We start from the raw sequence: 15,674 nt of genomic DNA on the forward strand, positions 1-15,674 counted from the left end.
TTTTATTTTATTCTGTCTGGTAATTTGACACATATATACCTGAAATTACACATGTGCCCTACATCTTTAGCTACTGTGATGTTTTTGTCTTACAGTTACTGATTTGTTACATGAGACCTCACCTATCTGGACAATCGGCATACAATAGAACGGTGCACTTATTTTGGACATTACCTATTTACTCCTTGTCCTTTTTTATATTTAGTTGTATTTATTTAAATGAGTATGTAGTAGCGTCACTCTTTTTTTGTTCTAACCCTAATTTATTAATTTCATTGATGTTTAGGAAAGTCTAAGATTGTCTCATGTCTCAAACTTTGATTCAGTGAGTATATTTAAATATGGAGTTTACTCCATTACACCAGCAAGTTTTAAATTAGTTTCATTTTTATTTTAGTTTATTTATTATAAAAGAAAAAGGTTTTGTGGCTCAGTTTGTTTTATACTTTCCTGCCGTTTAAAATAGCAGCAGTCTTCTCTTCAATGTACTTAAAGTACATTTTCATCATGCACTTATGAATATTATCTAAAATTGTGAATTATATAAAGTATATTTGCCTTGTTTGGGTGAACTTCAATAGTAAAATAAAATATGAATATCTACATACCTGAAATGTATATGTACTGTATGATAGTCTACCTAAGTAACTGGGTTTAAAACCCAAAGAACTTTTAATTCCTGTTGTGATATTATGTTTAATGAGATTTATACTCCATGTAATTTCATTAAATGAATGCATGTTCATTTTTATTGTTTTATTTTAAAGTATATGTTAGACCTCTTTATGTATATAGTGCATTGTGAATGGACGAAAAAGCTCATGCATTTTATTAAATGCTATATCAAAATAGCAGTTAAATGTTGTGGTTTACTTTTCATGTCTGTCACTATATATATAGACCGATCAATCATAACAATAAAACCACCTCCTTATTTCTACACTTACTGTCCATTTTATCAGCTCCACTTACCATATAGAAGCACTTTGTAGTTCTACAATTACTGACTGTAGTCCATCTGTTTCTCTACATACCTTTTTAGCCTGCTGTTCTTCAATGGTCAGGACCACCACAGAGCAGGTATTATTTAGGTGGTGGATCATTCTCAGCTTCAGTGACATTGACATGGTGGTGGTGTGTCAGTGTGTGTTGTGCTGGTATAAGTGAATCAGACACAGCAGCGCTGATGGAGTTTTTAAACACCTCATTGTCACTGCTGGACTGACAATAGTCCCCCAACCAAAAATATCCAGCCAACAGCACCCCGTGGGCAGTGTTGTCCTGTGCCCACTGATGAAGGTCTAGAAGATGACCAACTCAAACAGCAGCAATAGATGAGCGATCGTCTTTGACTTTACATCTACAAGGTGGACCAACTAGGTAGGACTGTCTAATAGAGTGGACAGTGAGTGGACACGATATTTAAAAACTCCAGCAGCACTGCTGTGTCTGATCCACTCATGCCAGCACAACACACACTAACACACCACCATGTCAGTATCCCCATGCAGTGCTGAGAATGACCCACGACCCAAATAATACCTGTTCTGTGGTGGTCCTGGGAGAGTCCTGACCATTGAAGAACAGCATGAAAGGGGGCTTTGCAGACAAAGCATGCAGAGAAACAGATGGACTACAGTCAGTAATTGTAGAACTACAAAGTGGACAGTGAGTGTAGAAACAAGGAAGTGGTTTTAATGTTATGGCTGATCGGTGTATTTAATAAAAATAAAGGCAGACAGCGTCACTTTGTGGTAAAACAGGGTTTATACTGAAATGCAACTATACAGTATGCTTGATGAATATAAACAGTGACTTGATTGCTAAAGCTATCAGTGGTCAGTTTCGTTTGGTTTGCATTATATGCCGCGCTATATGGGCATAAAACACTATATGCCCTTCCGACGTGATTTATCCAACCACTGCGTCCCCTAACTAGTGCACTATGTAGTACACTATGTAGGTGTGGGTACAGATTTACACGCGGGTACTTTCTGTACCTTTAAAGTTACCATAACCAGTCACATGACCTTCCATGTGACGATTTTAATCTGGGCCGCTAGCCTTCAGGCAGCCTACTCTTTTTTCGCTACCTGTTTTCAGATTACCCTGCCTTCTGCGTTGTAATTGGCACGGTTGCGCTATTTTTCGTTGAGTATAAACAATTAGCCAATCCTTGCATTAGAGACGAAACAATTCTAACCAATAGTAACTTAGGAGGCGGGAGTTGTTTTAAAACGGGTGGGAGAAAAACTGTTTTATCTGCCCCAGCTGGTGTTATCCTTTGACGGACTGTCAGAGTATTTACACGCAAAAGTAGCTGTCGTGGATTATCGATGCACATTTTGGTAAAATAAACTTATATCTAAATTAGTTTGAGCTTATAAACGGGTTTATTGTTATTTGTTTACCGTTGTGGAATGTTAGCAGGTTGTTAGGTTTAGCGTTAGCTTTAGTATATTGTTTCATTATAACGGTATTATTCGGTGACTGTTACAGTTTACACTTACTGACGCTGAAACGTTTTTATTGTTTATTAAGAATACAAAAGTACTAGTATAAAAACCTAATAAAATAGCACACATGGCCTTATTTACCACGTACAGTGAACTATACAGACCTGACTCAGATTTAGCCAGCTGCGCAGTCACTGTGGTGAAAATGACATAATTATATACAATAAAACTTAATTGTGTATAAAAAAATTACATTGTGTATAGTTTGTATACTAAAATACTGCTTTATAATATAATAAATTGCATTTGTTGTGGCATTGAACTCTGTGCTCTGTTGACCAGTTGAATACTGCATACTTCTTATGTTTATAGTGTGTACTGTTTTGTAGGGCATTCTGCATTAGTATGTACTACACAGGGTGTTAGTACACACTATATTTTACATCCACCGATCAGCCATAACATTAAAACCACCTCCTTGTTTCTACACACATTGTCCATCTATTTCTCTGCATGCTTTGTTAGCCCTCTTTCATGCTGTTCTTCAATGGTCAGGACTCTCCCAGGACCACCACAGAGCAGGTATTATTTGGGTGGTGGATCATTCTCATCACTGCAGTGACACTGACATGGTGGTGGTGTGTTAGTGTGTGTTGTGCTGGCATGAGTGGATAAGACACACAATAATGCTGATGGAGTTTTTAAAACACCTCACTGTCACTGCTGGACTGAGAATAGTCCACCAACCAAAAATATCTAATCAACAGCACCCCATGGGCATTGTCCTGTGACCACTGATGAAGGTCTGGAAGATGACCAACTCAAACAGCAGCAATAGATGAGCGATCGTCTCTGACTTTACATCTACAAGGTGGACCAACTAGGTAGGAGTGTCTAATAGAGTGGACAGTGAGTGGATCCACTCATACCAGCACAACACACACTTACACACCACCACCATGTCATTGTCACAGCAGTGGTGAGAATGATCCACCACCTAAATAATACCTGCTCTGTGGTGGTCCTGGGAGAGTCCTGACCATTAACGAACAGGATGAAAGCAGGCTAAAACAGTGTGTAGAGAAACAGATGAACTACAGTCAGTGATTGTAGAACTACAAAGTGCTTCTATGTGGTAAATGAAGCAGATAAAATGGACAATGTGTGTAGAAACAAGGAGGTGGTTTTAATGTTATGACTGATCGGCGTATATGTGCATACTGGTTCATTTTACTTGTTCACTGAATCAGTATATGCTGTATACTAAACATCAAATTCCAAAAAGTTGGTAGCACCGAGATTTAATCCTCAGGTCTCAGTGGTAGTGGGCTAGTGTACCTTACTGCTATGCCACCCGTGCACCCTATCTGTTATCTTATACTCTTCTTCATTATGTGCCTTACAGGTCTGTCTGCTCTCTTATTACAAAGCCTTGTTTTTGGAACATGATGTCATATAGATGCATTAATTGTGCATTCACAGTTGTGCCCATGCTGATGTTGGCTTTTGTACTTTGCATTGTTAACAATCATTGTGGGGTGGGGTCCTTTTTCTCTTTGGTTTGGGGAACACAATGTTCGATTTTCACTTTGGAGCAGACTATCTCAGATGAGTTAAAGCTCAAATGCAGTGTCATCTGATAGATTGATGGTCATGGGCATTCAGTATATATATATTTACACTGATCAGCAATAACATTAAAACCACCTCCTTGTTTCTACACTCACTGTCCATTTTATCAGCTCCACTTACCACATAGAAGCACTTTGTAGTTCTACAATTACTGACTGTAGTCCATCTATTTCTCTACATATCTTTTTAACCTGCTTTCACTCTGTTCTTCAATGGTCAGGACCCCCACAGGACCACCACAGAGCAGGTATTATTTAGGTGGTGGATCATTCTCAGCACTGCAGTGACATTGACATGGTGGTGGTGTGTTTGTGTGTGTTGTGCTGGTATGAGTAGATCAGACACAGCAGCGCTGCTGGAGTTTTTAAATACCATGTCCACTCACTGTCCACTCTATTAGACACTCCTACCTAGTTGGTCCACTTTCTAGATGTAAAGTTAGAGACACTCACTCATATATTGCTGGTTTTTGAGTTGGTCGTTTTCTAGTTTATCAGTGGTCACAGGACGCTGCCCATGGGGCACAGTTGGCTGGATATTTTTGGTTGGTGGACTATTCTCAGTCCAGCAGTGATAGAGAGGTATTTAAAAACTCCCATCAGCATTGCTGTGTCTTATCCACTCATACCAGCACAACACACCATCACAACACAACACACCACCACCATGTCAGTGTCACTGCAGTGCTGAGAATGGTCCACCACCCAAGTAATACCTGCTCTGTGGTGGTCCTGTGAAGTACTGTCCATTGAAGAACAGGGTGACTACAGTCAGTAATTGTAGAACTACAAAGTGCTTCTCTATGGTAAGTGGAGCTGATAAAATGGACAGTGAGTGTAGAAACAAGAAGGTGGTCATAATGTTATGCCTAATCAGTGTACATACATACACAAATTAGTCAGGCTTTCTTATTTACATACATACAGACACTCAGTGTTCTATGCATATAGATGTATATTTCATACTGCTTTATATTGCATATACTGCATAAGTATAACTAACTACAGTACAATGTTTGAATGCCTTCGTAGTTATCGCATCACCTGATTTTTTTGCTACTACATCTATGTATTCCTAAAGGTAGAAAACTACTGCTTGTATAACATTATATATGTATAATAGGCATAAAATTAATAAAAGTAATTTCTTCCTTTTGTTTTCCTCTTACACTGCTCATAGGGAAATGGAGACTTTGTGGGGTGACCTCATGTTTTGACCTCCATCAACATTATGGCCCACAGTTACAGCTCACAGTTGGACGGTTCGGTTGAGGTGAAGGAGGGTTTTCTTTGCCCACTGTGTCTGAAAGACTTGCAGTCTTTCTACCAGCTGCAGGATCACTATGAAGAGGAGCACTCAGGAGATCACCGTCACGTCAGCGGACAGCTCAAAAGTAAGTGCTGACTTGATGCGCTTTTTGTCAATGCTAGGCTTAAGTTAAGTTCTATACCAATACTGGGTGGAACCCTTGTTTGCCCTCTGAAGGTCAGTTACTTGGCATGGATTCTACAGGGTACAGTGGACCCTTGACTTACAAATTTAATTAGTTTCAAAGGGCTGTTCTTAAGTCAAGATGTTCGTTAGTTAAACCTATTTTTCCCATAAGAAATAATGTAAATGGAATTAATCCATGCCAGACCTCTTACCTAACCTCTCTGATGTCTTAAATTGTCTTTTTTGTTATAAATACAAGTATATTTTCCCTTGAATCTTAAATTACAGAATAGACATTACTGTAATAAACAATAATAAACAACAATACACAGTAGTACTGTACTGTACATAAAAACACACATCACATTTCAGTACAGTACGTGTGCTGTACTATACACCATAATACATTTGCTTCTTTTTTTATAAAATGTATCTACCAGAAACAACAATAACTCTCATATTTCTCTATTATTTCCTTCTTTATTTTAGTAGTGTTGTATTTTGTAGGTGTAATTGCACGAAAGAAAGGATACTTTACTCGGCGACTTCTTTCTTCTCTCTCACTCACTGTCCCCTCTGTCTGATACACAGTGACAGCTACTGGCAGGAGTAATTATACAACACAACAAATAGTCATTTTTTAATTTTCTCACCACTGTGCTTTCTCTGCACCTTCTTTGGGGACATTTTAATATTGAATTTTACAAAATATAAAGAAAACACCAAAAAAACACCGTCCGCTGTCCGAATGTTCGCTCACTGTATATATACAGTGTATCACAAAAGTGAGTACACCCCTCACATTTCTGCAGATATTTAAGTATATCTTTTCATGGGACAACACTGACAAAATGACGCTTTGACACAATGAAAAGTAGTCTGTGTGCAGCTTATATAACAGTGTAAATTTATTCTTCCCTCAAAATAACTCAATATACAGCCATTAATGTCTAAACCACCAGCAACAAAAGTGAGTACACCCCTTAGTGAAAGTTCCTGAAGTGTCAATATTTTGTGTGGCCACCATTATTTCCCAGAACTGCCTTAACTCTCCTGGGCATGGAGTTTACCAGAGCTTCACAGGTTGCCACTGGAATGCTTTTCCACTCCTCCATGACGACATCACGGAGCTGGCGGATATTCGAGACTTTGCGCTCCTCCACCTTCCGCTTGAGGATGCCCCAAAGATGTTCTATTGGGTTTAGGTCTGGAGACATGCTTGGCCAGTCCATCACCTTTACCCTCAGCCTCTTCAATAAAGCAGTGGTCGTCTTAGAGGTGTGTTTGGGGTCATTATCATGCTGGAACACTGCCCTGCGACCCAGTTTCCGGAGGGAGGGGATCATGCTCTGCTTCAGTATTTCACAGTACATATTGGAGTTCATGTGTCCCTCAATGAAATGTAACTCCCCAACACCTGCTGCACTCATGCAGCCCCAGACCATGGCATTCCCACCACCATGCTTGACTGTAGGCATGACACACTTATCTTTGTACTCCTCATCTGATTGCCGCCACACATGCTTGAGACCATCTGAACCAAACAAATTAATCTTGGTCTCATCAGACCATAGGACATGGTTCCAGTAATCCATGTCCTTTGTTGACATGTCTTCAGCAAACTGTTTGCGGGCTTTCTTGTGTAGAGACTTCAGAAGAGGCTTCCTTCTGGGGTGACAGCCATGCAGACCAATTTGATGTAGTGTGCGGCGTATGGTCTGAGCACTGACAGGCTGACCCCCCACCTTTTCAATCTCTGCAGCAATGCTGACAGCACTCCTGCGCCTATCTTTCAAAGACAGCAGTTGGATGTGACGCTGAGCACGTGCACTCAGCTTCTTTGGACGACCAACGCGAGGTCTGTTCTGAGTGGACTCTGCTCTTTTAAAACGCTGGATGATCTTGGCCACTGTGCTGCAGCTCAGTTTCAGGGTGTTGGCAATCTTCTTGTAGCCTTGGCCATCTTCATGTAGCGCAACAATTCGTCTTTTAAGATCCTCAGAGAGTTCTTTGCCATGAGGTGCCATGTTGGAACTTTCAGTGACCAGTATGAGAGAGTGTGAGAGCTGTACTAATAATTGAACACACCTGCTCCCTATGCACACCTGAGACCTAGTAACACTAACAAATCACATGACATTTTGGAGGGAAAATGACAAGCAGTGCTCAATTTGGACATTTAGGGGTGTAGTCTCTTAGGGGTGTACTCACTTTTGTTGCCGGTGGTTTAGACATTAATGGCTGTATATTGAGTTATTTTGAGGGAAGAATAAATTTACACTGTTATATAAGCTGCACACAGACTACTTTTCATTGTGTCAAAGTGTCATTTTGTCAGTGTTGTCCCATGAAAAGATATACTTAAATATCTGCAGAAATGTGAGGGGTGTACTCACTTTTGTGATACACTGTATATATAGAGAGAGACAGTCGGAGTCAACTTGTTCGTGACGTCACGTGTTTCGTGAATTTTGGTTTGTAATTCGAAATTTGTTTGTACGTTAAGTTGAAAAAGATTGCTCGTAACCCAAAATGTTTATATGGTAAACTCAAGGGTCTACTGTACAGTATATGCTTCCAAATTAGTAATGGTTTGGGAAAGGTTTTGGTCTGTTTCTGCATGAATGTGCACTAAGCGACTCCAGTTGGCTGCACAGAATTCAGTTCTTTGGGATTGATTTAAATTCATGAGTCAGAATTTCTAATTTAACATGAGTGCCTGACCTAACAAATACTTTTTTTTTTTTAAATGGGTGCAAATTCCCATACACATATACTCACACATGCTCAAATGCTTGTGGAAAGCTTTACCACAAGACTGGAGCCTGTTATAGATGCAGGAGGTAGAGGATTCTATAATGTTTGTGGTTTTAATATGGATTGTCCAACAAGCCCAATGCATCCACATTTTTGTCTACAAGTTAAACATTTAAGGAAGAGCTTTATTTTTTATTTATTGCAATTCTGTTTTCAGGTCTGATGCAGAAAGCAAAAAAAGCCACAGACAAGCTTCTAAAACGGGACGGCGACGAGAGAACCGAAAGCAGTTATGAGTCCTTTTATTACGGTGGAGTGGATCCTTACATGTGGGAACCTCAGGAGCTTGGTAGGTCATCCTAGTTACCTATTAAATGAACTTCTGAAGCTCACTAGCACATTTTATTAGTGACATCTGTTCTTCATGAAATCACTCCAGCTCAGGCAAAAAGTATGGGAAAACTTTAACCACCAATAATTTCTACGAGATCCATCCTACTATAAAAACAGACAGAGGGCGGCACAGTGGCTCAGTGGGTAGCACTGTCGCCTCAAAGCAAGAAGGTCCTGGGTTCTTTGTGGAGTTTGTATGTTCTCCCTGTGTATGCGTGGGTTTTCTCAGGTTCTCTGGTTTCCTCCCACAGTCCAAAGACATGCAAGTGAGGTGAATTGGAGATACAAAATTGTTCATGACTGGGTTTGATATTAAACTTGTGAACTGATGAATCTTGTGTAATGAGTAACTACCTGTCCTGTCATGAATGTAACCAAAGTGTAACAATGTTGTTAAAATCATAATAAATAAATAAATACTTTTGTGTTTATGGGCATGTTAAAATGTGTTTATTTTATTATTATTATTTTTCTCTGCGGTGTTTTTTTGTCTCGAGTCGGTTTAAAAAGCCCTGACCCAGGGGTTCCCTCTGGTGCCCAGACATTAAACATCCAACTAGTCTGAAAATTAGTAATTCAACGATCCTATTCTAACAATAGTCAGCTAGTCCGGTAGACAAATTGTTGGCGGTTCCAATGCATGCCAGCCTCTAAAAAATAGACACTCTTAAAAAAAAAACACAAAAAAAAAACACTTTACTTATTCTTATTATTTTATTGTTTTATTTTTTTATCAGGAGCTACTCGGAGTCACCTGGATTTCTTTAAAAAACACAGAGCTGCTAGGATTGACCATTATGTCATTGAGGTCAACAAACGCATCATTAGGCTGGAAAAGGTAAGTGTGTGGATTTAGTGTTAAACGTCTGCACTGGATAAGAAAGCATTTTTCTGATTAATAACATTTAAATTTGATGAGCAAACAATGGGTGGCAAAAAGGCACAGTTGCTAATATACACTATATTGCCAAAAGTATTTGCTCGTCTGCCTTCACACGCATATGAACTTGAGTGATATCCCATTCTTAATCCATAGGGTTTAATATGATGTCGGCCCATCCTTTGCAGTCATAACAGCATCAACTCTTCTGGGAAGGCTTTCCACAAGGTTTAGGAGTGTGTTTATGGGAATTTTTGACCATTCTTCCAGAAGTGCATTTGAGAGGTCTTTATGGACCTTGCTTTGTGCACTGGTGCGCAGTCTTGTTGGAACAGGAAGGGGCCATCCCCAAACTGTTCCCACAAAGTTGGGAGCATGAAATTGTCCAAAATCTCTTGGTATGCTGAAGCATTAAGAGTTCCTTTCACTGGAACTAAGTGGCCGAGCCCAACTCCTGAAAAACAACCCCACACCATAATCCCCCCTCCACCAAACTTTACACCTGGCACAATGCAGTCAGACAAGTACCGTTCTTCTGGCAACCGGCAAACTGTCCAGTGGCGGCGTGCTTTACATCACTGCATCCGACGCTTTGTATTGCGCTTGGAGATGTGAGACTTGGACGCAGCTGCTCAGCCATGGAAACCCATTCCATGAAGCTCTCTACACACTGTTCTTGAACTAATCTGAAGGCCACATGAAGTTTGGAGGTCTGTAGCGATTGACTCTGCAGAAAGTTGGCGACCTCTGCGCACTGTGCGCCTCAGCATCCGCTGACCCCGCTCTATCATTTTACATGGCCTACCACTTCGTGGCTAAGTTGCTGTCGTTTCCAGTTGCTTCCACTTGTTATAATAGCACTGACAGTCGACTGTGGAATATTTAGTAGCGAGGACATTTCATGACTGGACTTGTTGTACAGGTGGCATCCTATTACGGAACCATGCTGGAATTCACTGAGCTCCTGAGAGCGATTCTTTCATAAATGTTTGTAGAAGCAGTCTGCATGCCTAGGTGCTTGGTTTTTACACCTGTGGCCATGGAAGTGATTGGAACACCTGAATTTAATGATTTGGATGGGTGAGTGAATACTTTTGGCAATATAGTGTATGTGCCACACTGTAAAATTGAAATTTGGGTTTGGATTCTTGAATTTTGTATGTTATAAACACGCAGAAGGTGGATTGGCTATTCTAAATGTTTTCTAAGTCTGAGTGAGTGAATGCATGTGTAAGTGTGCGTTTCCTGCCCTGCAACAGACCCACATCATGACCAGAAACAGCAAATTAATTAATGGTAAAATAACAAACAGCTAATATCACAAATTTTGCAGAGTGCACAGAATATCTTTTTTTTTTTTGTGTTTTCCAGCTTATTTCCTTTGACAGAACTAACATGGATGCTGGGAAAATAAGAGGTAGGTCAAGGACATAATGAGAAGCTTCTACAGTGCTTCCTCAAGAGCATGTAAACAAACTATGATTTATTTATGTGGGCAGCCCTGGAAAAGTCGGTGGTGCCGTGGGTGAGCGATCAGGATGTACCGTTCTGCCCGGACTGTGGGGACAAGTTTACCATCAGGAACCGACGCCATCACTGCCGCCTCTGCGGCTCTATTATGTGCAGGAAGTGCATGGATTTCGTGCCTCTGCCTCTGGCGTGTAAGTAACAATACACACGTAGGGGTGGGCGATATGGCCCTAAAATAATATCACGATATTTCAGGTTAATTTTGCGATAATGATATTTTTGGCGATATAACAAAACACTGAAAAATATTTTATTTATTTCGAGAAAACACTATTGCAAAAAAAATAATGTTCAGTTTTTATTTAGAATTAATATAAGTTAACACTTCGTAAAAAAATGTAAGACGTATGTAAGAATTACACACACTTTTCTGTATTTTGTCTTTCCAGTAAAAATAATGTACCATAATGTAATGGCGGAGTCAGACAATTTCCATAGGGGTGGCCAGACTGAGACCATTGCTCACACAGGGGTCGCACAGAAACTGATACCTTTATTTATGTGGTCACTCACTCATTTACCTATACAGGCAGTGAGTGCCATGTAGAATTACATCAAGAAGACCCGCATAATAACGCTTTTTTTCCTCTTCATTTTCCCTGACAAGTAAAAAAAACCAAAATATAGCAACCTTAACATTATGAGGAAGAATTTCAAAGATTTTCCTTTGCAATACTTTATAATTTGGCTGCCAACTTGTGTGTAATGATGACACTCAATTGAACCCCAGAACATGCTAGCGTGAATGCATGGAAAACTAATTTTAATTTTCTTTTAACAATATGATACAGACTGACCAACACAATTAAGCCAAATCAGCATTGAAAATTGACTTTACTTTTAATAACCTTCTTCAATGCTGGAGCTTTTTAAAACGTAATATTTTCTTTAAAATATAAGTGTTATTTAACTGCTATTAAATTGTTTCCCAACAAAATCCGCCCAATTTGGCGGATAACCGCCCAATCTGGCAACACTGGAACGCGCAGAGCCCGGTGGCGCCTTTACTCGTAGCGCGCCACAATTACTACTAAGTACAGTAGTAGTAGTGCTAAGTAATAGTAGTACTACTTCTGCGTTGGTGGTTGACATTAATGTTAAAAGTATTCCTGCACTGTTTGGTGGAGATGCGCTGTTGAATTGCGTCCCTGTGTAAACCTGCGTGCACAAATACTTCCGCAAAGCGGTGGTTGGGGTTTGGGTTGCCAAAGATTAATTTATGGTGGACTTGGAGTTTTTGGAACGAGCTCCTCCACCGCAGAGCCGCTTTCCGCCATACTCGTTGCTGTGCCCAAATGACCCACGTAACGAACGTACGCCATTTGCGTAGCTATGTGACGTCATTACGTAAACAACGCAGAATATCGCTATTATTACGATATGGGCTTTTTTGTATCGTTTTAAAAAATTATACCGGTATTATCGTGAACGATACGATATAGCACACCCCTACACACATGCAACACACAAGGTTAAAATGTGATGTAGTTATTACAGTATTACAGACCAGGACTGAATTATTAATTATTATTAGGTATGATTTATTCATGCATTCATTCTTAGGTACTGCTTTATCCCGATCAGAACTGTGTTGGGTCCTGGGCCAACCTAGAAAACAAGGCATAAGAAAGAGAGAGGAAACACTCTCACGCACCCACAACCAATTTACCTAATGGCATATTTTGGAAATGTACCAAGTACTCTCAGGAAAGCCACACAAAATACATGCAAGAGGGGAGACCATGCGAAACCCCTCATAGACAGTAGTTGTCACCCCAACCCCGTGTTCTCTACTGCACCGCATTACCTGCTGTGCCACCATGCCACTCCCTGGGGTACCAACCAGTGTCCTTACACAGCATTTGAAGATCCTGCCCCAGTCCAGAAGTCTGGTCTTTTCCCACACAGTGGCAAATTTTTTCTGCTTCAGGCACTGCCAGTTGGGCACTAGGGGGTGCTCAGGTGACTGCTAGCACTGATAGCTGGTGTGCTGGTGGAATTGCCCACTGTGCCATCTGGGCGCTCAAAATTACAAGTTTGGGGCCACATGACCAACGATTGGCCTGTTGTTCAGATATGGGCGGGACTAGCCGGATGGGGTCTCTCTCCCATGACTGGTGCAATTACGACCTCTGCTGGCTGACTGATGGCAGATGCACAGAGATGAGAAAAGAGTGCTCTCAGGGTGTGTCTCTCCATACACAATGCTGAGCTGCACTGCACTCGTCAAAGTGCAGGTGATAAGATGCATATGGCATGCTGCCCACGTGTCTGAGGGGGTGTGGGTTAGCTTCATTCTCCTCAATCAGAGCAGGGATCGGCATTGGTGTAGAGGAAGCATGACGCAATTGGACGCGCTAAAAGGGAGAAAAAGGGGAGAAAATGCATTAAAAAAATAAAATAAAATATATATATATATATACACAGGGGTTGGACAATGAAACTGAAACACCTGGTTTTAGACCACAATAATTTATTAGTATGGTGTAGGGCCTCCTTTTGCGGCCATTACAGCGTCAATTCGTCTTGGAAATGACATATACAGGGGTTGGACAAAATAACTGAAACACCTGGTTTTAGACCACAATAATTTATTAGTATGGTGTAGGGCCTCCTTTTGCGGCCAATACAGCGTCAATTTGTCTTGGAAATGACATATACAAGTCCTGCACAGTGGTCAGAGGGATTTTAAGCCATTGTTCTTGCAGGATAGTGGCCAGGTCACTACGTGATGCTGGTGGAGGAAAACGTTTCCTGACTCGCTTCTCCAAAACACCCCAAAGTGGCTCAATAATATTTAGATCTGGTGACTGTGCAGGCCATGGGAGATGTTCAACTTCACTTTCATGTTCATCAAACCAATCTTTCACCAGTCTTGCTGTGTGTATTGGTGCATTGTCATCCTGATACACGGCACCGCCATTGGATGCACATGGTCCTCCAGAATGGTTCGGTAGTCCTTGGCAGTGACGCGCCCATCTAGCACAAGTATTGGGCCAAGGGAATGCCATGATATGGCAGCCCAAACCATCACTGATCACTTCACTCTGGGCATGCAACAGTCTGGGTGGTACGCTTCTTTGGGGCTTCTCCACACCGTAACTCTCCCGGATGTGGGGAAAACAGTAAAGGTGGACTCATCAGAGAACAATACATGTTTCACATTGTCCACAGCCCAAGATTTGCGCTCCTTGCAACATTGAAACCGACGTTTGGCATCGGCACGAGTGACCAAAGGTTTGGCTATAGCAGCCCGGCCATGTATATCGACCCTGTGGAGCTCCTGACGGACAGTTCTGGTGGAAACAGGAGAGTCGAGGTGCACATTTAATTCTGCCGTGATTTGGGCAGCCGTGGTTTTATGTTTTTTGGATACAATCCGGGTTAGCACCCGAACATCCCTTTCAGACAGCTTCCTCTTGCGTCCACAGTTAATCCTGTTGGATGTGGTTTGTCCTTCTTGGTGGTATGCTGACATTACCCTGGATACCGTGGCTCTTGATACATCACAAAGACTTGCTGTCTTGGTCACAGATGCGCCAGCAAGACGTGCACCAACAATTTGTCCTCTTTTGAACTCTGGTATGTCACCCATAATGTTGTGTGCATTGCAATATTTTGAGCAAAACTGTGCTCTTACCCTGCTAATTGAACCTTCACACTCTGCTCTTACTGGTGCAATGTGCAATTAATGAAGATTGGCCACCAGACTGGTCCAATTTAGCCATGAAACCTACCACACTAAAATGACAGGTGTTTCAGTTATTTTGTCCAACCCCTGTACAAGTCCTGTACAGTGGTCAGAGGGATTTTAAGCCATTCTTCTTGCAGGATAGTGGCCAGGTCACTACGTGATGCTGGTGGAGGAAAACGTTTCCTGACTCGCTTCTCCAAAACACCCCAAAGTGGCTCAATAATATTTAGATCTGGTGACTGTGCAGGCCATGGGAGATGTTCAACTTCACTTTCATGTTCATCAAACCAATCTTTCACCAGTCTTGCTGTGTGTATTGGTGCATTGTCATCCTGATACACGGCACCGCCTTCAGGATACAATGTTTGAACCATTGGATGCACATGGTCCTCCAGAATGGTTCGGTAGTCCTTGGCAGTGACGCGCCCATCTAGCACAAGTATTGGGCCAAGGGAATGCCATGATATGGCAGCCCAAACCATCACTGATCCACCCCCATGCTTCACTCTGGGCATGCAACAGTCTGGGTGGTACGCTTCTTTGGGGCTTCTCCACACCGTAACTCTCCCGGATGTGGGGAAAACAGTAAAGGTGGACTCATCAGAGAACAATACATGTTTCACATTGTCCACAGCCCAAGATTTGCGCTCCTTGCACCATTGAAACCGACGTTTGGCATTGGCAAGAGTGACCAAAGGTTTGGCTATAGCAGCCCGGCCGTGTATATTGACCCTGTGGAGCTCCCGACGGACAGTTCTGGTGGAAACAGGAGAGTTGAGGTGCACATTTAATTCTGCCGTGATTTGGGCAGCCGTGGTTTTATGTTTTTTGGATACAATCCGGGTTAGCACCCGAACATCCCTTTCAGACAGCTTCCTCTTGCATCCACAGTTAATCC

The 15,674-nt window shown here is 41.5% G+C and overlaps 1 protein-coding gene across 1 annotated transcript in view; it reads left to right on the forward strand.

Annotated features, from left to right (window-relative positions):
- The first annotated feature begins 2,253 nt into the window (after positions 1 to 2,253).
- LOC134317814 (rabenosyn-5) overlaps positions 2,254 to 15,674 on the forward strand; it is a 28,535-nt gene continuing 15,114 nt past the window's right edge. Inside the window, exons 1-6 of the mRNA XM_062998542.1 lie at positions 2,254 to 2,348; positions 5,268 to 5,481; positions 8,497 to 8,628; positions 9,410 to 9,510; positions 10,924 to 10,969; positions 11,052 to 11,213. Coding sequence (XP_062854612.1) covers positions 5,319 to 5,481; positions 8,497 to 8,628; positions 9,410 to 9,510; positions 10,924 to 10,969; positions 11,052 to 11,213 — 604 coding nt within the window. The 5' untranslated portion in view covers positions 2,254 to 2,348; positions 5,268 to 5,318. The remainder of the gene's footprint in view (positions 2,349 to 5,267; positions 5,482 to 8,496; positions 8,629 to 9,409; positions 9,511 to 10,923; positions 10,970 to 11,051; positions 11,214 to 15,674) is intronic.

The sequence above is a fragment of the Trichomycterus rosablanca genome, chromosome 7, assembly GCF_030014385.1.
Source record: "Trichomycterus rosablanca isolate fTriRos1 chromosome 7, fTriRos1.hap1, whole genome shotgun sequence".
NCBI lineage: Eukaryota > Metazoa > Chordata > Actinopteri > Siluriformes > Trichomycteridae > Trichomycterus > Trichomycterus rosablanca.